The sequence below is a fragment of the Indicator indicator genome, chromosome Z (assembly GCF_027791375.1).
Source record: "Indicator indicator isolate 239-I01 chromosome Z, UM_Iind_1.1, whole genome shotgun sequence".
NCBI classification, from domain to species: Eukaryota; Metazoa; Chordata; class Aves; order Piciformes; family Indicatoridae; genus Indicator; species Indicator indicator.
Window position 1 is genome coordinate 29,559,696 of NC_072053.1, and position 20,979 is coordinate 29,580,674.

General features: G+C 40.1%; 2 protein-coding genes across 2 annotated transcripts in view; one reads left to right on the forward strand and one right to left on the reverse strand.

The window, feature by feature from the left end:
* Positions 1-16,631, forward strand: part of NDUFAF2 (NADH:ubiquinone oxidoreductase complex assembly factor 2) — a 60,690-nt gene extending 44,059 nt beyond the window's left edge. The window contains exons 3-4 of the mRNA XM_054397990.1: positions 2,536-2,576; positions 16,328-16,631. Of these exons, the coding sequence (XP_054253965.1) occupies positions 2,536-2,576; positions 16,328-16,585 (299 nt within the window). The 3' untranslated portion in view covers positions 16,586-16,631. The remainder of the gene's footprint in view (positions 1-2,535; positions 2,577-16,327) is intronic.
* Positions 16,632-17,462: 831 nt separating this feature from the next.
* SMIM15 (small integral membrane protein 15) lies at positions 17,463-20,032 on the reverse strand. Its single transcript, XM_054397828.1, has 3 exons — positions 20,018-20,032; positions 19,742-19,821; positions 17,463-19,156 (listed from the first exon to the last, which is right to left on the reverse strand). Exon 3 carries the CDS (start codon positions 19,127-19,129, stop codon positions 18,905-18,907), a length of 225 nt encoding a protein of 74 aa, XP_054253803.1. The 5' UTR covers positions 19,130-19,156; positions 19,742-19,821; positions 20,018-20,032; the 3' UTR covers positions 17,463-18,904.
* Between the last annotated feature and the right edge of the window lie 947 nt (positions 20,033-20,979).

Sequence of the window (20,979 nt, forward strand, 5' to 3'; positions counted from 1 at the left end):
TGTTAAACTGAAAAATATTTATTGTCCTCACATTTGTTTGCAAGAAGGAAGGTTGATTGCTCCTCCAAGATCAGGCATTCAAGTGGTTGTTATAGCTGGAAAGAGAAATAGCCCAGTGTTATAACTGTGTGCATTCTTTATGTATTTGAATAGACACAGTCTGATAATGGAATGTTTGGTACAAGAAATCTTCCCAAGTTAAGAATTGTTTTGCTAGTTTTGAGTGGTACTGAGTTCTATTAATGAATTAAAATGTGTTGCGTAATGCTCCTTGCTTCACAGCTTCTGTTCACCAGAGACTCATCATTATGTTACCCTTTGCTGCTCCCTCTCTGGCTCATTAAACTGAGGCAGATAACAGAATGATAGAATCTTTTAAGAGAAGTATTCTATTCATCCAAAAACCAATTAATCAAGTAACTACTTAAAATTTGCATCTGATACTGAAAGGATGTATTGTCATGGTTATATTTCAGAAGTAGTTTCTAACTGCAGCTTAATTTTAAGACTTCTTCTTTAAGAATCACTAACTGTGATTAATTGAAGTTGAAATGCAACGTTTGAATAGAATACTGGCACTTTATCAAAAAATGAAGAAATTTTTAGACGCTGAGAGCTCTAAAATTGAAACTGGTGGTAGTGTACTTCCATGTGACAAGGTATGGCAAGGTAGAAGATGATAGCTTTTTTGAAAGTAATTCCTTACACTTTTGAAGGTTTAAAACTTTATTTTTTATGAAACATTTTAAATTACTAGATTTCAGGGTTTTTTTCTCCAACTATACCTTTTATTGGTTAGTGTTTAGTATATCTGCTTCACTATACTTGATATCTCTGCCACTTTCTTGCCTTTCTGGATTATGTTGGAACAATTGCTAAGTGTGGGCAAAGATGACTTCTGTCAGGATTAGAGGCTAATGCGCTATGATTTTCTCTAATAGCATGGTTGGTCATTTTGCAGAGTGTCTGCAGGGCTGCCTACTGGGAAGTGCCAGTTTCAGTCATGACAGTTTAGTTTCTGATGCCTGATTTTGCATTTGGAAGTCCTCATAAAATTTAAATGTTAGAAAGTGCTGTAGGTACATGTAAAATGTTTTACGGTTCTATAGATTTAGTATAAAGTAATTTAGGTGTATTTTAGTTTATCTTAATGGGCTATTTTTCTTTCCACTGAAACAAAAATTTGCACAAAGAATGATGGTGACTTTTCAGTGCTCAGTTGGTTCTCCACAATGGCAAATGTGGATCTAACTTGGTTAGTGCCAAAACATCTCTGACAAGAGCTGACAGGGGCTGCTTTTAAGAAGAGATGTTTGAGAATGGAATTTTAAAGAATACCTTATTAGAAATTGTCATGTGATAGACAAGAACCAAAGTAAAACCTTGCTTCATATTGTTGCAGGTATTTTATCATTAACCTTGAGGGCCTCGCCCTCATGACTATATTCCAAGCCATGTAAAGCTATTTTGTCTCCCTTGATTCTATTCTTATGTTAACTGCAAGCTATTCCTCCTAAAACCAGTTTCATAATGCTGCTGAAGCAGAGTGCTGTTAGTGTTTCACTTTGTGTGTTACTGTAATTTCAATAGTGAGGTGACGTTATGACTCCGTGCAGCTTTTAGTGTTTTCGACTTGCTGTCTGACTAATTCTGTAGTTCCTCTCAAAATGCTGCACAGATGGTATTAGAAAATTAAAATTTGGAATAGCTCCTTCCTAAAGCACTTCTGAAACTTTACAAACAAGTCAGACCAAGAATTTTATTGGGTGATAACAAAAAAGTCATTTTTGCTCAAATTTTCCAGCATAGTAACAAAAGTCTTAATTATCCACGCAAACACACTAAAGAACATTTTGCTGTGTCTCAGCACTTGGAACTGGCTTTCCTGATGTTTATCCTTCTGTTCGTTACTGGCCACATGCATTCTGCCACTCATTTGTTTGAAAAACAAGCAGAAAAGACAAATGCCTACAAAATACACAACCCAGTACCTACCGATTACGTGGACTGAAAAGGCATGAAAAAACAATATGGTAGTGATACTTGTAAAGAGCAATGGATTATTGCCTTGTCCAGTCAGGCAATTTGTTTGTCTAAATAATGCCTGTAATAGTTGGAGCTATCTCTAATAATTCATCAACTAAATGAAGCAAGACCTGATGGAATGCCACTTGTCTGTCCCAGTGGAATCCCTTTGGGTTACTACCTCCAGTCAGTCCCACACTAACCGTCAGTGTTTACAATAGGAGTTGGTAGAAGTCTATTGATTTGGTTCATCATTGAAGATGTGAGCAACAGGACACTTGTCACTGCCACTGCTTTCATTCCTCTGCTGTCTTTGCCAGTGTAAACTGACTGAGCTGAAGGGAGCTAGCCATCACTCTGCATTTTTGCAAAATTATGTGGTTTACCAGGTGGTGGCAAATTCTGTTGTATTTTTTAATATAAATATTTGCTTCTGTTACCAGTTCATCATAATTGTGACTTTTAATACTGTTTGTGATCTTTGAAATTTGATTTTTATTTCTTTTGCAGCATGGATAAGAAAGAAAAGAAATGATCCACCCACCATTGAGGTGAGAGAGAGGAAGTGTCTTTAGATTTTCAATTGCTGTAATTAAGCTGTAGTAACTAATTATAGAGGTCATGTCTGTCCAGTAATTTGTCACTTTTTGGGGAGTATTTAGTATGTTGCTTGACTAATTGATGCTTGTGGTGGTTTTAAGGCTATGCCTTTAATTTCTTTTCACAGAATTTGAGCAGAAAAGTAAAAGAATGTAAATAAATCATGGTTGGATGTAAGAAAGAAAAATAATGATTATTCTAAACACTTCCATTGGAGAGATAGAAACCTTTAAGATTCAGTTCTCAAAACAAAGTTCAGTCTGTCTGGTGTTTTTCTGCTGGGCAGTCTAGCAGAGTGCTTCTGTGTTTCTCTTCTTGCTTTCTTCACTGAAGAAGATAACGTACTGACCTTGAACGCTAAGTTCTAACAACCTCTCTGCTTCTTGTCTTTCTTCCTTTTGCCAGAAGGGGTCTGGAGAAGGCGGGGAAGGGGGAGGCAGAGGGACAGCTTTCCTGGCTTTGGCCAGGAGGGGTTTTGTGCTGTTTTTGTTAATTGTACATATTGGTAATTATTGTAAATACTGTATATTTGTACATACTCATTACATTCCATTTTAGACTGTAGTTTTTGCTTGTAAAATACAGCCTCATTTGTTTCCAAGCTGAGCTAGTCTGGTGGTGTTAATGTGGGGAGGAGATTTCAACCCACCACAATGTGATTATACACAGACTAGAAAACAAAAGAAAAGAACAAATGCAAATATGAACTCCAGCATTCTTTAGTTTCTTGTACCTACAGGATTTCTTTAAGATTATCTACTTAGATTCTTTAAGGTGGTCATGGCCATTCAAGAGTTAATTTAATTAAAATAATTATGAAATTACTATTTAAAAAAGGTGTGTCCTCTATGTATTTATACAAAATTTTTTCATGATAGGTGCCATTAAAATGCAGATTTCAAATCCAGTTGTGAATGAGTTAATCTGTAGAGGGAAACAAATTGCATTAACGTTTTACAGTACTAATGATATGGCAGAGTTGCAGCTATGACTTTTTGCCATATGTGGTTTCTAACAGAACGAGACAGCAAAGTATCCCACAGAATTTGTAAAGTGTGGAATGATTTTGAGCATTGATCTCTATATACAGGTACACACAGATACACTGCTTTCTTGGGATTTGTATTTCAAGTTGCTAATTACTCTCTGGGAACGAATGAGTAGATGCGGCATGGTTTACCACAGAAAATTCAAACATGACACCCACAGAGGCAGATATTTGACTAGAATCGGTACGAGTAAGTGTTAAATTCAGACAAGCTATGTTGTCATGGTGTAGACACAGATCTTCTGGAGTATACTGGTTTGTGAAAAGTGAATTGAAATAAGCTCCCATGCAATTTACAGGTGGGCCCAGGTGAACCTCATGAGGTTCAACAAGAGAAAGAGCAGGGCTCTGCACCTGGGCCAGAACAATCCTCACTATCAATACAGACCAGGGGATGAGGTGATAGAAAGCAGCCCTGTGGAAATGACTTAGGGCTGCTGATGGATGAGAAGCTGGACATGAGCAGGCAGTGTGCACTTGCCATCCAGAAGGCAAATCACATCCTGGGCTACATCAAAACATGTGTTGCCAGAAGACTGAGGGAGATGATTCTGCCACTTTGCTATGGTGAGACCTCACTTGGAGTTCTGCATCCGGGTCTGGAGCCCTGAATATAGGAAGGACACAGACCTGATGGAGCAGATCCAGAGGAAATGATTAGGGGGTTGGAGCACCTCTGCTACGAGGACAGGCTGAGGGAGCTGGGGTTATTCAGCCTGGAGAAGAGGAGGCTCTGGGGTGGCATGGTAGTAGCCTTCAACTACCTGATGGAGGCCTGCAAGAAGGACAGAGAGAGACTGTTTACAAAGGGCTGTGGTAATAGCACAAGGGGCAACATCTTCAAACTAGAGAAGAGCAGATTTAGGTTGGATCTTAGGAACAAGTTCTTTACCATGAGAGTAGTGAAACACTGGAACAGGTTGCCCAGGGAGGTGGTTGGGGTCCCGTCCCTGGAGATACTCAAAGTGAGGCTCGACAAGGCTCTGGGCAGCCTGATCGAGTTGAGAATGTCCTTGCTGACTGCAGAGGGTGTTGGACTAGGTGACCTTCAGAGGTCCCTTCCAATCCAGACCACTCTGTGGTTCTATGTGAATTTGCTTTTTAAATTACCAGATACTGAAAAGATATGCAAGTTCCCCATCCTTCACAGGGAAGAAATCTAATGACATTCTCCAGGCTTTTCCTCCCAGCTTTTTCCATTCCTGGGACGCTGATATGGAGAATTTGACATTTTGAGGGAACAGAGAAACACCTGCATAAAACATTTTCTTTTACAATGATGTGATTAATGCAGTTCATTCCTTCAGTGTGCATTCAAGAAGTATTTCAAATGAAGTTATTCCAAAACTGGTATGTCAGGAGTTACAATTCATCCATCTGTGATTAATAGCTCAACTACATGATACTTGTCATCATTAAGTATTTAATGCAGTAAAATCATGAACTCAGAAATGGAATTGTAGTTTCTATACCTTGTTTAGCTTTATAAAATTTATTTTTTAAGCTATGCAGCATTTTTACAGTTTCACATATGCTATGAGGCAAACAAAATAGTATAGTATACTTCTGTCTCCAAGATTAGCTAATTTTAACCAGTGATGAAAATCACATGATTTTTACTTACTTGTTTTATAAGGACACAATTCCTATGTGCTGAAGATGCTATACTTTATGCACATGCTTCTACAGAGCAAAAGAAAACTACAGAATTACTTTCTGCTCTGGTGATACCTTTGGAGTACTGTGTTCAGCTATGGGACCCCCAACACAAGAGAGATGTGGACCTGCTGTAACAGGTCCAGGGGAAGGCCACAAAGACTCTAGGACCTTTTCTACAAAGACAGGCTGAAAGGATTGGGGATATTCAGCCTGGAGAAGAGAAGGCTCTGCGGAAACCTTGTGTCTATGTTTCAATATCTGAAGGGGACCTACAGGAAGGGTGGGGATCTTAGTGATAGGACAACGGGCAATAGTTTTAAACTGGAGCAGGGTAGGTTTAGGTTGGACATAAGGAGGAAGTTCTTTACAATGAGAGTGGTAAAAGAACTGGAACAGGTTGCCCAGTGATGTGGTTGAGGCCTTGTCACTGGAAAGATTCAAGATTGGTGTTGAAGTGGCCCTGGGCAGCCTGGTGTAGTTGGAGCTGTCTCTGCTCCTGCAGGGAGGTTGGACAAGGTGATCTTTGAGCATCCCTTCTAATCCAGGCTGTCAATCTGTGAACTGATTATGGGTTTTTTTATTATAAAGTTTTCATTTTGTAGCAGAAGAAATTGCTTAATGTCTTTTTTTTCTTTGTTTTTTACTTTTTTTTAATGGAAGAACATTCAGTCACTTCACAAGACAACTTGTTCATTTTTAAGTGTTTCACATACTTAACAGTCTCCTTCTTCCTTGTGCCCCCACCACTTTTCCTGCATTTCTGGAAGAAATCACTTAGACTTCTTTGTACTGAGCCCGTCATAACCAAAAACACTTGTCATAGCTTTGGTTATTTATAATCTGACCAGTAATGTAAGGTATGTTAGCAGCCTTAGCTTTTAAAAGTCAGTTTCTGGGATACTCAAGACAGTTGCTTTTTGATTTTATTGCAGCTTTAAACATACCAAGTCTCAGCTCAGTTATGATAAAGATAATAACTTTGCAGATCAAGTTGTTTCTTATCTTGTACTTAAACATACTCTATTTCTATGGTAACTGGGGAGTCCATCTTGACAGAGAATTTTGGATCATATCTGCACCCAGTGTAAGCGTCTATGTGTGTATATATACATGCACACACACATGCTACTTTATAACAGGTGAGGTCTGAGCTTGTCTATGTCTATTTTTGCATTATTAAAGCATTCTATTATTTGTCCCTTTATATATATATTGTGCATGATCATATATGGTTGGCATTACATTTGTTCCTGTGCAGCTGTAAATTATAACCAGCTTGACAAGTGATGAATAATGAAGTAGACTATTACATTTGTTTTATTTTGTAATTTTTTGTAATTTTGAATTTATATAGGAAATTAAATGTATGTATGCATGTACCATGTTTTGGGGCAAATAGGAAATGTGTCCTTGTCTAGAGAGCTTACAGTTTTCAATTAATGAAAATGTTTTAAAGACTACAAGTATTAAAATATTTTTAAGCAAATGCTATTTTGTGAAAGCAGATTTAATAATTTATCACTTTACTTGATAAGTATTAATGCTGTCAGAATTTATTAAACAAAGTTGTCTTGGGATATAGCAGTTGTTTTATAGGTGTGATGTTCCATTCATGCAAATTATTTTTTTGAGAGACTATTCCCTTTCATTCTTTTAGTCAGCTTTCAGTATGTCTTATCAATTATGTTGTAAGCTCAATGTAAATGTGCTGTCTCACCTATATTGCTACCTCCCAGTTTTCCTTCTGACTCCAGATTTCACTCCTGAGTTAAAACATTGTATCTTTATATTTTGGATTTTTCACATCTTCATTGCAAAGAAGAAATTCTCTTGGGAGACGGGGGGGAAATCCTTCTTTTCAGGACTCCTTTTTCTGGGTCTCACATTGCTATTCCATCACCAAATTGGACCTTGCCAAATTTAAAAGATGCTAAACAATGAAACACTTTATAGGACCACTGTATGTATATCTCACTCATTTTATGAGCCTTCATGAATTTCAAGTGAAGTTCTGCTGATAAGAATGTTGAGATTTCTCAGCACTTTGATAGGCAACTCCACATTCACAAACTTTGCTGTGTTCTGTGCCTCCTGTTTTCATTCTGGTCACAGCTGCTTTTTAAAAATAACAACAAAAAAAGGTTTACTTAAAGGTAGAGATAGGATTATGTAATTACATTTAAAATTTTAATGAAATAATTTTTTTGTTTTCTGTTTGTGCCACTCCTGTGCAGCTGTGTCTGGGTGCACAAAATACTTGTAAGCTTTGGTTACGGTGCCTGTTTCAATAGAGTATCTATTTCTCTGTCTGTGATTCTGTGATTCTGCCTCTCTGTCCATCTCCCGTCTTTGTACTATCAGTGCATATATAACACACAGCTAGGCTTTCCTCCCAGTAGGGAGTGGGAATCATACCAAACCTGGTTTAGATATCTTGTATCTAAGACACAGTGAGTCTTCACCTTCTAAAGCTGGAATTTCGGAAGGTATGGCAAACTATAAAGATATCAGGCACATAGTGAATTTTAAAGCCTTTCTGTGCGTAACACTCTTGATTTCTTTAGCATTCAAAGGGCATCTTATTCACAGGGCCTTTTAAAGAATCCTGCTGTCTGTAACATGAGGTGCCTTGATGCATTTAGAAATCTAACCTTTTTTTTTTTCACTTGTATCTACACACTACTTCTGACAAGGTCCTGAAGTTCAGTAGTGTTTGAGTAACCTGACATCGTTTATGGCCTTGTCTGTAGAATAGAGGTATAAATAAAGTTATAGACTATCTTAGGGTGCCAGAAAACACATGAGATAAAGACAGAGAAGGCATTAATGTCAGTGTCTAGAAAAACTGGTATGGACATAAATGAAGTTTATCTCTGAATCTGCCAGCGTGATATCCTGCAATTGCTAGATGTTTACATATAGCAACACTACTCTATTAACACAGATCTTTGTACTAGAAATCACTTCACTCTTTGGGTAGATGCCACTTCCTCTGTAGCGCACACAGCTACAAATACTCTCGGTTCGAATTGAGGCATCACTGTTGTTTTGTATGCATGTGTAAATATGTTAATATTTCGTGGGAAGCAAGGTAGAATTGATGTTCCTTTAGTTAGTGTCAAGAGACTGAAAATAGTTTGAAATAGCAAACCACAGTAAATTACTGCTTCCCTCATGCATTATGTACTTTTTATGCAGTAATAAAACTCAGTCGCTTCAGAATTGCACAGTTGGATAGGTGATATATTAAAAAAAAGAAACTTTCTGTGACAGCTCCTGTCTTCTTTCAGACTATTTCTAGAATTTCCATAATTATCTGTTTTGACAACCTCCTTGTCAAGGAAGGAAAAACAGTGAGTTGTAATAAGCATAAGGTTTCAGTGGTTGTTTCTTCCTTCCCTACTCCAAGTAATTATACTGAAATTGCATTCTATTTGGCTGCCATGATGCATACCTGCTTTCTCCATTTATTTGATCATAAATATTATTTATTTGAGAGATGGTATGATCAGAACTACATTAAGCAGTGGAGCATAGTTTACACAGAATTCATGTTCCTTTAATCAGAAAGATACACAATTTAGGAAAACTTTGTTTGACACTGCTGGGACTGCACATTGTAGTTTTGCTTCCATCTTTTTTTTTTTTTTTTTTTTTTTTTGATCCTTCAAGTTGAGAAGTTCTAAAATGAGAATTTTGACATGGAGATGATACATTCTCGCATAGAGAATAGAACTTAGCATATGAATATTTCACTCCTGAAGCCACAAAAAGCTAATGAGTATAATTTAGAGCTCTGGGAAATGCTTTTAATGCACAGGGATAAAAAATTCTCTTAAAATATTTTCCACCTTTGTTGTCCAGGATCACAGTCAGGACTGAAAACCTGGGACATACTACAATGACTTGACTTGCATTGAATAGCATTTTGCATTGTAAATTGTGTGTGATTGCAAACAGGATTATTACTGAGCATGAAAGGACAGTAAAATTTGGCAGTACAAAGAGATGAGCCTCAAAAGTGTAAATAGAATGGATTGGTTGGAGAAGTCATTCCAAGAAAAATAAAATAATGCTAAAGAATTAAGAGCTTGAAGAAGCCATTGTAGTTTAGAGTATATTTCTCTTACTCATTTTTTCTCTTCAGCTTCAAAACACAGGTGCTTGTCAGCCTTCACAGAAGACGACATAACTTCATGTCCACCTGTGCTGCAGATCCAAAGGCAGTAGGGCAGAGAGCTGCTGCTACTCTGCTATTCCTTTCCATGTGGGAGGGAGTGCATGGAGCATTGCCTCTGCCTCCTGATTTGCTGTCAGCACAGCTGAACAGGGGTGGAGGGAGAAGTAACATGTACCAGGAAAAGGGCTGGTACAGATTACATCATGTGTAGAATCAGGGGAAAGCAAGGACCAAACTGGGACTGAGTCACAGCTATAGTTGTTTGCTCTGTAGGCATCAAGGCTGTATATTGCCCTTTATTCGGGGCAGAGTGCAGTGGTGCTAAGCTAGTTTGTGATTTTTTTTTTTTTTTTTTTTTACTGCTTCTACACAATTCCATCCATGATCTTGAACATTTATGTAGTTCTGTACAAAAGTCTTTGCAGTATTATAAAAACAATTCAGGCACAAACTCCTATTGACTCCACATGTTGCCGACATGTCCTGTGTTCCAGTGCATGTCTTTTCACTTCATTGTGCCTCTCATTACATTTTCCTGACGAACAGATGTGCTACACTGTGGTGCCCCAGAGATTGTATAAGCTCATGCGGAGATTCTGTATCTCAGAAGTAGCAATACAGTAATTTAGTAATAGTTATTTAGCATTGCTTCTGTGTAGATTTGGGTTAAACAAAACCTCATATGAGTTAGCAATAGTATTTAAACTGATTCATCTTGGTAGTAAATGTGGTGTTAGCACTGCATTTAAAACTAAATATTGGGCTGTGATCAAAGCATATGTTTATACATACATTTATTCAATATATTGGTTTAACACATTAATCGTGGAATGCTTTAAGCTATAATTATAATTTTTGTGCTGTTACTGATTTGATTCCAAAGAATCAGTGCACCTTGCATGTACAGGATTAGGAACCCAAAATGCACAAACAGCCTTCAGGTAGAATGAACTGTAACAGGTGATCCTGTATTAAGGTTGCAAGCAAAAGTAAAACAGCAGCTGTATTTAGTAATTTGTTGGGACAATTTGCATGATTTATGTTCAAAGATGAAAAAAGCTGTTCTGCAGTGTATAGACAATTAGAGACACCATAAATTGTGATGTATCCAACAAAGATAATTCAGATAAGTCTGCTTGTTAAATTATGCAGGATGCATCCTTCTAAACAAATAGCACTGGGTTCACAGAACACAGACTGTGTTTTAAAGTTGCAACTGATCAGAGATTTGCTCGAAAAGTAAAAAGTATCTTGCACTTATGTGACTAATCTTGTCAACTGACCAAAGCTATTTGCCACATATGTTCTTTACAAAATTAGCCGTCAATTGGCTAAGTATTTAGTTTAAATGAGCATATTACAAAGCCAGATATGCCTTTCTAATTCAGACTGCTCCTCTGTGTTTTCCATGCACTGGTGCAACCCTTTTTAGCACACTATTTCTTATTCCGAATCTGGCACAGCTGAGCTGCCCTGGATCAGAACATTCTGTGCTTCCCAGTGAAGAAGTCCTCTCTCTGCCTCCTACTCTTGAAATATGATGCAATATCAAATTATTTCATCTCACCTCTTTAACTTGTTGAACTGGAAAGCGGATTTCAGTTAACCAGTGTGGTGTTACTGTAAAAACAGGTGAATTTGCTTAACTTCTGGCACTTTGTTGGACTTTTAGGTACTTTTTCAATGAAGAAAATATTCTGACATGATAAATTGTATTGTAACAATCAACTTTTTTAAGCATAAAGCCTTTTACTTAAACTACAAACCCATCTGAAATGAAATGTGACATTTGCTCAAAAATAATAATACATAAAATTCTTGTATTTATAGGTTTGGGTACTCTGTCTTTAGACAGTTATCTGTGAAGAGTGAAACTAAACCTGGCAGCAGTCTGTTAAAATAACCTTTAAAAAAAAACCCTTTTGGACATTGTTGAATTGGTACTGTATGTCCATACACCTACATCCTTAGAGCTATTTTTTTCAAGGCTGCCCTTGACTTCAGAAGATTGAAATGCTCCATGAAAGCAAGTGGTATTATAGCCAGTGGCTTACCTGACGACCAAGGGAAAAGACTAAGGGAGTAAGAGGAGTTTCTCACATTGTGGGGTTCAGCAAGTGCTGCAGAATAGAAAAGATGAAGTACAGACGTTTCCCTGTGGAGAAGACCAACAAGAAGCATACAGTAAAGACTTATCACTACTGAGCAAGACCCCAGCTGAAGGAATAAGCAAGTCTAGAGAAACCTTTCATATATTTACTGTATTTTCCTACCAAGAGGATCTAATTTTATTCTGTAAAGCTACTAGCTTATTCAGAAAAGGACAAACAGCAATAATACGAGGTCCTTGAGTGTGAAAGACCATCTTCAGCCGACAGAGGAAGTCTTCCAATATATCCTGATACACAGTGGAAATGCTTTGACTAGAGATAAACTTTTAGACTTCTCTCCTTCAACAGAGTAGAGATGAAAGCAGCAGAGGATGCTTTGTGATATATCCCAGCTGCCAAAGTTTAGTGAGAGCATTTAACAGAAATACAGTTTGCAAGAAAAGTGGAAATGAAATGGCAGTGTCATGAAATACGTCCTGTTCCTTTTTGCAGCAATGCACTTGGAAGACTACAAGTGGACTGCATGGCCTGCACAAGCAGGCGATCATAGGATGTTAGGGCTCGGAAGGGACCTCTGAAGGTCATCAAGTCCAACCCTGCTGCCAGAGCAGGACGAGAGTCTAGCACAAGTTCCACAGGAACACATCCAGATGGGTCTTGAAAGTCTCCAGAGTAGGTGACTCCACAGCCTCCCTGGGCAGCCTGTTCCAGTGCTCTCTGACCCTCACAGTGAAGAAGTTTCCCCTCATGTTGAGGTGGAACCTCCTGTGCTATAGTTTATATCCATTAGCCCTCGTCCTATCACAGGGTGCAACGGAGAAGAGCCTGTCCCCTCCCTCTTGACACCCAGCCCTCAAATATTTATAAATATTAAATCCCCTCTCAGTCTTCTCTTCTCCAGACTAAACAGCCCCAGGTCCCTCAGCCTCTCCTCACAGGGCACATACTCCAGTCCCTTATCATCCTGTTTGCTTTCCGTTGGCCTTTCTCCAGTATATCCCTGTCCCTCTTGAACAGGGGAGCCCAAAAGTGGACACAATACTCTAGGTGAGGTCTCACCAGGGCAGAGTAGAGGGGGAAGAGAACCTCCCTCGATCTGCTGGACACACTCCCCTTAATGCACCCCAGGATCCCATTGGCCTTCTTGGCCACAAGGGCACGTTGCTGACCCATGGATAACTTGTTATCCACCAGGACTCCCAGGCCCTTCTCCATGGGGCTGCTCTCCAGCAGATCACCTCCTAACCTGTACTGGTGTAGTTTATTATTCCTTCCCAGATGCAGGACTTTGCACTTACCCTTGTTGAATCTCATTAGATTCTTCTGTGCCCAGCTCTCCAGTCTGTCCAGGGCTCACTGAATGGCCGCACAGCCTTCAGGTGTATCAGCCAAGCCTCCCAGTTTGGTATCATCAGCAAACTTGCTGAGCAGACACTCTGTCCTCTCATCAATGTCATTGATGAAGAGGTTGAACAGGACTGGACCCATCATTGATCCCTGGGGGACTCCACTAGTCACAGCTCTCCAGCTGGACCTGGCACCACTGATCACCACTCTTTGGACTCTATTTTGTAACCAGTTCCTAATCTATCTCACTGTCTGTTCTTCTATCCCACACCTCCTGAGATTACTCACAAGGATGTTGTGGGAGACAGTGTCAAAAGCCTTACTAAGGTCAAGGCAGACTACATCCACTGATCTCCCTGTATCTGCCCATTCAGTTATAACATCATAGAAAGCTATCAGATTAGTCAAGCTTGATTTCTCCTTGGTAAATCCATGCTGACTGCTCCTGATCATCATCTTCTCTTCCAAGTGCCTAGAGATAACCTCCAGAATGAGCCGCTCTATTATTTTTCCAGGGATGGAGGTGAGGCTCACTGGTCTGTAGTTTCTTTCACTGTTGTTCATGCAGCTGTTGCCAGTACTAAGATGTCAGAATATGCAGAAGTCAAGAGTTTCTGGATGAAAAACAGCTGCCCTGAACTCTACATAGGGCCACTCTGGCATTTCCTTGGTGAGAATGTTAGGATCTTTAAGAAAACCTTAGAGATCACTTTCTCAAGATGCATTTTTAAGAATGAAAGGCATGCAGCTCCAATCATTAGAAGGATTACAAACCTCATTGAACTTACAATAATCATAAGGCTGGAGAAATAGTTACCTGGAGTAAGTAATTTTTTTTTACATTCCACCTACTAGTAAACTGTAGAGCACGTAGTTGGACATCAGTTCCAAATACTACGAGCTGATGTATTTCAAGGTGAACATCTACATGTAAGTATTTCAACATATAGAATGCAGTGCCATGTCTTCAGGTATTGTAATTTTTTAGGATGATCCCAATCTATGGATTTCTTTTTTAAGAAAAATGATGAAACACATTTATGGTCCTCTTCAGATGACATATGCCTCCTGAGAACTGCAGGGTTTATATCATTTATTTGTATAAAGAAGGTGTTGGAAAAAACTGCAGTTACCTGGTGGTTACCGTGTTCTCTGTCTTGGATAGAATGATTTTGTATTTCCCTTAAGGTCAGAGCACATGACATACTTATGTTCTTATATTTTAGCAGAAAACTTAGATGCTTGGGGGTGGCAGTTTACAGTGAAGCTAGCTATTTTGTTAAATATTTCATTTCATCCTGGAGCAGGACAGAAGGTAAATGCTATGAATCTGACAATGTAATTTAATAACAAAACAAAAGCCAAAACAGACCAAAAAACCCAAACCAAAACACAACAAAACAAAACAACAAAAAAACCCCAACCAAAACCCCCCAAAACCAAATAAACCAGCACACCAAACCCCACCACAGCAACAAAACCAACCAAACAAAAAACCCCACACAAACTTTTATCTCCTGACCGGTGTTCACTGCATAGTAACGAGTAAAGGACTGGGTAGCAAGGAAGCTAAAATGTAGCTGTGTGCAGGTGAGTTGGAAGAGCCTGTGTGCCATGTAGTTTTACAGCCTGCTTGTCATGGGTAGAAGAACCCAGCAGATGTCAGCTTCTTTACCACTATTCAACAGGCCATAGTAAACCCTGTAGAAACAGGAGGGTGTACCTTTCTTCTAAGACTTACTGTGTTTAATTGCAGTGAGCCAGGGAGGTAGACTGAAGCCAGATTTGGAAGATAAGCTATAAAGATCCTGCACATTTCTAATGTGCTTGAGTTTCTTCTATAAATATGCTTGCCATAACTTAATAAAAAATTGCATTTTGAACCAGTTGATTATCCTTTTCGGATTTTAACTACTTGGATCTTTTATTTAAATGCCTGTAACGGCAGGGAACCTTTCATTCCATAACTGCTTTGAACTGCAGCGTCAACGGTACTGCTTAGAAATGTAATCACAATGTTGGGTTTTAGGTTTTGTGGGTTTTTTGTTTGTTTGTTTCTGTGTTTGGTTTTTATTACAAAACAAAAAGTTCCAGTATTTGCTAGCAATAACACTAGAACAAAGAGAGACTCCATGCCCATAAGAGAATCTCACAGAACAGACTTGCTGGTATCAAAGGACAAGATGTTTATGCCAAGTAAACTTGACCAAATTTTTCTAACATCTCAACTGACTCAAGATTCCTGATTCACATTTTCTTTACTTCAAGCACAGGAACCTTGATTTTGCTGTACTTGTTAGTGGCATGAATTTAATGTATAAAATGGATGAATGCAGTTACTTCAAACTCAAATATGATTCCTCATACCTTTTTCAAGATCAGTCTGGTTACTTTACTCAGTCACAACTATACTTTGGCCAGTGAAAGCTGATTAAAAGAGCTTTACTTGAGTCTGAAAACCAAATGACAATTACACATCAACACTTAAAATGGCTTTGGAGCATTTGGAATTTTGTTGCAACTGCTATTACCTAACTAAGATAACTTTGTTAATCACTGGAAAAGATTTTACACCTGTTATAAATGCAGTACATTTGTTTTAGCCAATATACCTTGTAGGTATCTGGTGTTAAAATACAGCTCACCTAAGCAGTGTTATGCTTAGTGTTATTTATCACAACAGCCAGGTCATTTTTGCTGAACAGGCAGTCATCAGCTGAGGATGTGTTGACCTTCCTTGCTTCTTGGACCATGCTGGTCCTTGGTCTTACTAAGCTATCTTCCAAGTCTCTGAGGCAAGGTTTCTTGCACAGAATTTTATGCTTCCCACCTGCTCACCGACAGACCACCCCCACTAGGTGTTGTTTCTCCTAAGTTGCTAGTACCATCTCAATCCATTAGTTCTGCCTTAGCCTTTTTTCAGTTGTGATTTTATTAATCTTGTGTGGCTTCAGCTAGCAGAGTCGGTTGCATCTTTCTCCCCAAACTGCACCAAATGTCATAGGCATAATTACAGGAAGAGATGTAAGTGATAAAAAAATGTATAGCAGCAAATCCTATATAGAAAGTAGAGTGAAAGGTAGCCTTTTTATAATACATTTTCACATTTGTTGATGACTAATATTTATTTTCCTTTTTGATTCCATAATAATGAACGGCATCTTTCAACAACATGATGAACACATTAAAACATTCTAACCTAAGGCTAAAACTGTAGTTTAGAAAACCGATTAATTCTGCCACATTTTTTTTTGCCTATATACCTGAAAATTCAGATTATAAAATTAATGTCTAAAATGTTTTATTCCAACCTGTGTTTTGCATTTACATCTGATTATCTTTCTACTATGTTCATAGGAGATTCTTAAGAATGAAAATTACAGAGAAGAAATGAAACAGAAAATCAAAGATGTAATTGAAAAGGATAAGCTGCTTCAGGCCAAGGAATACAAGGAGGGACTTGTTGCTGAACCAGTTCAGACTCGTGTCAAAGGCCATGCATCTGCCCCATACTACGGAAAGAGCGAGCCTTCACAAGATCCAACTAGCACTGCAAGTACTTTTCAGCCAGGCTCCTGGATGCCACCAGGCAGTGGTAGTAGTCATAAAAAATAATGCAATGGTAATGTATAGATGCCACTTAATGGATAAATAGTTAACAGACAACATAACCACTTTTATATAAAAGTGGGTGTGCAATAAAGTGAGATTAAAGCAGTTTCATTCATTTTTGCAGAAATGTTCAAAAAGGCTTGATCACAACAAACTATTGCAAACTGTTTGGATTTAATGAAAACCAGCATGTGTTACTAAGTTTGGTTTTGACAGCTGTTGTTCATCTGTTACTCTTGAAATCACAGGCAGAAAGCTTTCTGGCAAACTTAATTTTCTTAAATCTGATTTATTTTTTCTTGAAGACTCTTTTAAATCTTTTTAATGTAACAAATTTTAGTGAATCAGTACAGTCAAATTTCTCCAAACCTAGGCATTAGTTTGAAGTATTTTTTCAGAATGCTTGTCACTTGCCTTGGCAGCACCAGGGTGCTTTCCTCTGGCATGTGGATGGAAAAGTTGGTGTCATTGACAAGAATCATTGACGCTACACTGATGATGAACTCTACTGATCTTATATCCTTGTAACTTAAAGAAAACAATCTTCATACTTGAATAGTGTTTGGTTTGCAGCCAGCAGTAAGTACAGGATAAAATCAGGCAGAGTTAAACTACATGTAAGCACTACAATAGAGGTTAGAAGCATTTGCTAAAAGCTGCTGGAAGCTAGCGCAGGGTTTTGGGCAAGGCACTATAGTTAATATTTAAAAAAAACAAACCAAACCAGAAGTTTTTATTTCTGCTGTACATAGGGACTTCTCTACTCTCTGGCCATAGTTTGTAGATTATATGCTTAGAAATTGTTTGGGAACTTCAGTCAAAATAAAGACCACACATTTTTTTTTAAAAAAAAAATTATCAAATTTATTTATGCATTGCATCCTTCACCAGTTTTCCTCCATGTGCTTTATGCTACACAGGTATCTAAGGTGGAACACATACACATTTCACAATACTGGATACAAAATGTGAAGATTTATCCCCATATAGTAACAAAATGCCAAAATGTCATATTCTAATAATGCTTGTTTTGACCAACAGATTTGAAAGGGCATCAACATTTACTTTCAGTTATTTCACTTAAGACTCGACTTCTCATCTAGCAACTAGTTCTATAGGTCTTCTCATTTGAACAATGGTGTTTCAAGGTTTTATTTTTAAACAGGACTAGTTGCTACAAAGCAAAGCTCTGTTGATGCTTACAACTATGTCAAGTCTGAAAACCTTAACTAATGCCACAAGCTCTTTAGAACTATCCTACTAATAAAAATTAGGCTTTGAGAAATTAATCACTAGTTAGAAAAAACATTAATTGGAATTAAGTAATTTTGCCATATTTACAGCACAAACCCCACTTTTTCCAGTATGCTACAATTTTGCAACCTGGAAAGAAGCAGAGTTTCAAGGGCCAGAAGAACAAAGATCTTGCCTAAACTCAGAAGGTCCAAAACAAAGGTAGGCAAAGATAGGAAGAACCTGGCACCAGCATGTGCATCCTCCTCCTATAATCTCCTACAGCCACCTGCTACAGTTTGCCAGGACACTAGGCCACCTGGGCCTTTGGTCTCACCCCATTTACGGCTGTTCACAACACAGAAAAGTTTCTAAAGGGAGAAACAAATTAGTTACAGGTGGAACATTCAGGTGATCATTAGGAAAACCAAATACAGTAGTGTATTTTGTAGAACACATGGGGATTAAGATATATGAAGGTACCAAGAACAAGCATTCAGCTTCCTAGAGTTTTGGTTGAATTAAAAGACGTGATGGCTGCTAGTTCAGGAAAGAGGAAAAGCTAACCTAGGTTCTTTTTCCAGACAAAGCCCCATCATCAAAGAGGCTACAGCAGCCCCCCATGGGCACACAGCTGAACTGACAGCAGCACCACAGGCCGTGCCCTTAAAGGAAATCAGTAACTGAAGCTGGCTGATTTCTGCATCTTTGTTGAAAGTATACAAAAAATTGCCTTTCTCTAATCCAGTTTGAAATTCACGTTTCCACCATAATCTCAATTTTTAAGATTCCTGTTAAATCATAGCTCAAAGAAAAAAATAATCTATCCCCAGAGCCACCTGTGCAAATTTAGAAAAGTAACCTGCACTGGAACACAAGTAGTAGATTAAATGTTTGTAACAGGAGTCGCTTGGGCAAAGTTTAACACAAATCATCTCAGCAGAAAAAAATATGCTGAAGAAATTAAATTTCATATTTAAGAAATAAAAGGATCAAGTATCAGAGAACAGTTACAGCAAAACGTACAAGTGTTTTGTATTAAGGTGGATTCGTTGCACAAGGAAGGTCTTCTCTCCCCCCACCCTGCATTTAATCCTTCTTTGTTCGTTTGGCTTTTGCAATATTCTCTTGGCGTTTTTGTTTCTTCTTCTGCTCTCGTTCTCTGGCCTCAACCATTCTTGCAAGCTTCCATGAAAGTGCTGCACTTATTATGAACAATGGTGTAAGGGCCAAAATCACTGTAGTTAGAAAGCCATATGGGTCCTTTGCAGCCCACTCCACAATGTATTCAGCCCAAGCCTTAATATCAATCATTTTTTCTGTTTGTCTCACAGGAACACCCTATGGAATAATAAAAAAAATTCTGAGTATTCAGAAAAACGTACACAGCCCATGTACACAGCAATTACCACTTAAAGTTATCTCTCATTAAACAGCAAGCTCTTTTGATAGAAGTTAAAAGGTAGCGCATAGTATGCGAGAGTGTGCTACAAAGTGTTGTTTCGAACTTAGAGTGTTTACAAAATAATTTGGCATTTTCATTGGGAAACTACTTGACAGTATCAGATACTATTTGGTAGTATCCATCCCATACTACCAATAAAAAATTGCTATAGAGGAAAAAAAAAATTAAGCCTGTGCTTCCCTAGAAAGGAAGCACGCACAGCTGGTTTGTCTTTCTGACGGTCGTACCAGGGAGGCATGGAGCCAGAGAAACACTTCAATAGTAAACTACTAACAGCCGGCGAGTCAGAACCAACGTAAAAACCGAGCAGGCGGCGAGCACCTCGGTGCCCGTGCTGGCCAGGCCCTCGGCCGGGGCACTGCTGGGCAGCCGCCACCCAGTCACCCCACATCAGCATAGCCACTGTGATATCGTTGTGTCCCCGCAGCCCCGTCACGGCCGGCCGAGAACCCCGCCCTCACCTGCTGCTGGGGAGGGGACCCTGCGCCGCCTCGGGCACCCTTCGGGCCTGTCGAGCGACGGAAAGGCGTCACCGAGATCCCTGCAGAGAGAAGACAGGCCGTGAGGGAAAAGCGCCCGGCGCGGCCTGTCCCCAGCAACGCTTGCCTCCGCTCGGCACAGGTAGCCGGCCGGGGACGACGGCGGGAAGTTATCGCTCAGGCGCGGGGCGGGAGAGCCGTGCCGTGCCGTGCCGCCTCTCCTCTCCTCACGTCCGTCCCCCCACCACCCCACCGTACCGCTGCGCTGGAGGGCGCCGGCCTGCGGAGCGGAAACAGGAAGAAGACTCCCGCTCCGCCCATGCCGGCCGGGCGCGGAGGAAACAGAGGCTGCTCGCCGCGACCGGCTAGGGCGGCCCCGCCGGGCACCACACCCACCTCCTTGGCCAGCGCTCGCCAGACGTCACTGTGGGGGTGCCACGCACGCGCCGCACTTATAGAGTGACACACAGGTTGATACACGGGCGCGCAGACACAAGCGGCAAGCGTGGGCGGAGCGGTGCGCGCAGCCCACTGGTCTGGGTCCCGCCGAAGCCGTGCTTCCCATTGGAGGCGCCGCGCCTCCGGCATCTGCTGAGAGCAGCCCGCGTCTGCCCGATGGCGCGCTTTGCTGCCGCGGCAACGAGGTTCCCGTTCGTTTAAAAAGAGGTGCAGCCAGGAAACAAGTTTCCAACGTGTCTGAGTGGATTTTTCACGGTGTGCAATAGCCCCGTGGGGGCTGGTGGCCGAATGCAGCTGAAACGACTGGTAGCCTGGCAGTGACCGGCGGCCCGCTCAGGCCGGTGCGGCTTCGGGACCTGCTGTCCTGTGTGCCCGGCGGTGTCACTGGTCTCCTGCGTCTCCTCTTTCCCTTTTAGTGCTCCTGGAGCGCTACAATAGACCACAGGTAACTTCTGCCAGTAACTTGGCATGGTACCGCAAGTATTTCCATCATGTGGGGCATCCTGGCTCTCTCGGCTTGCCTTCCAGTGGAGCAGCTGCAGTGCACCGTGCTGCAGTGCGATAGTTCCTTGCTGCTACCAGAGCTGCTCCCTCCTGACCTGACCTCAGCAAAAACACTCGGCCGATCACAGCACAGTCTGGGTGACTGTTAAAGCCTTCAATATTCTCACACTGGAAATTCAGGTGTTCAGATTTTGCTTTACATATGTTGCACAAATGCTTCCCTTCTCCCTTTCCATACAGGCATGCACAGGCACAGT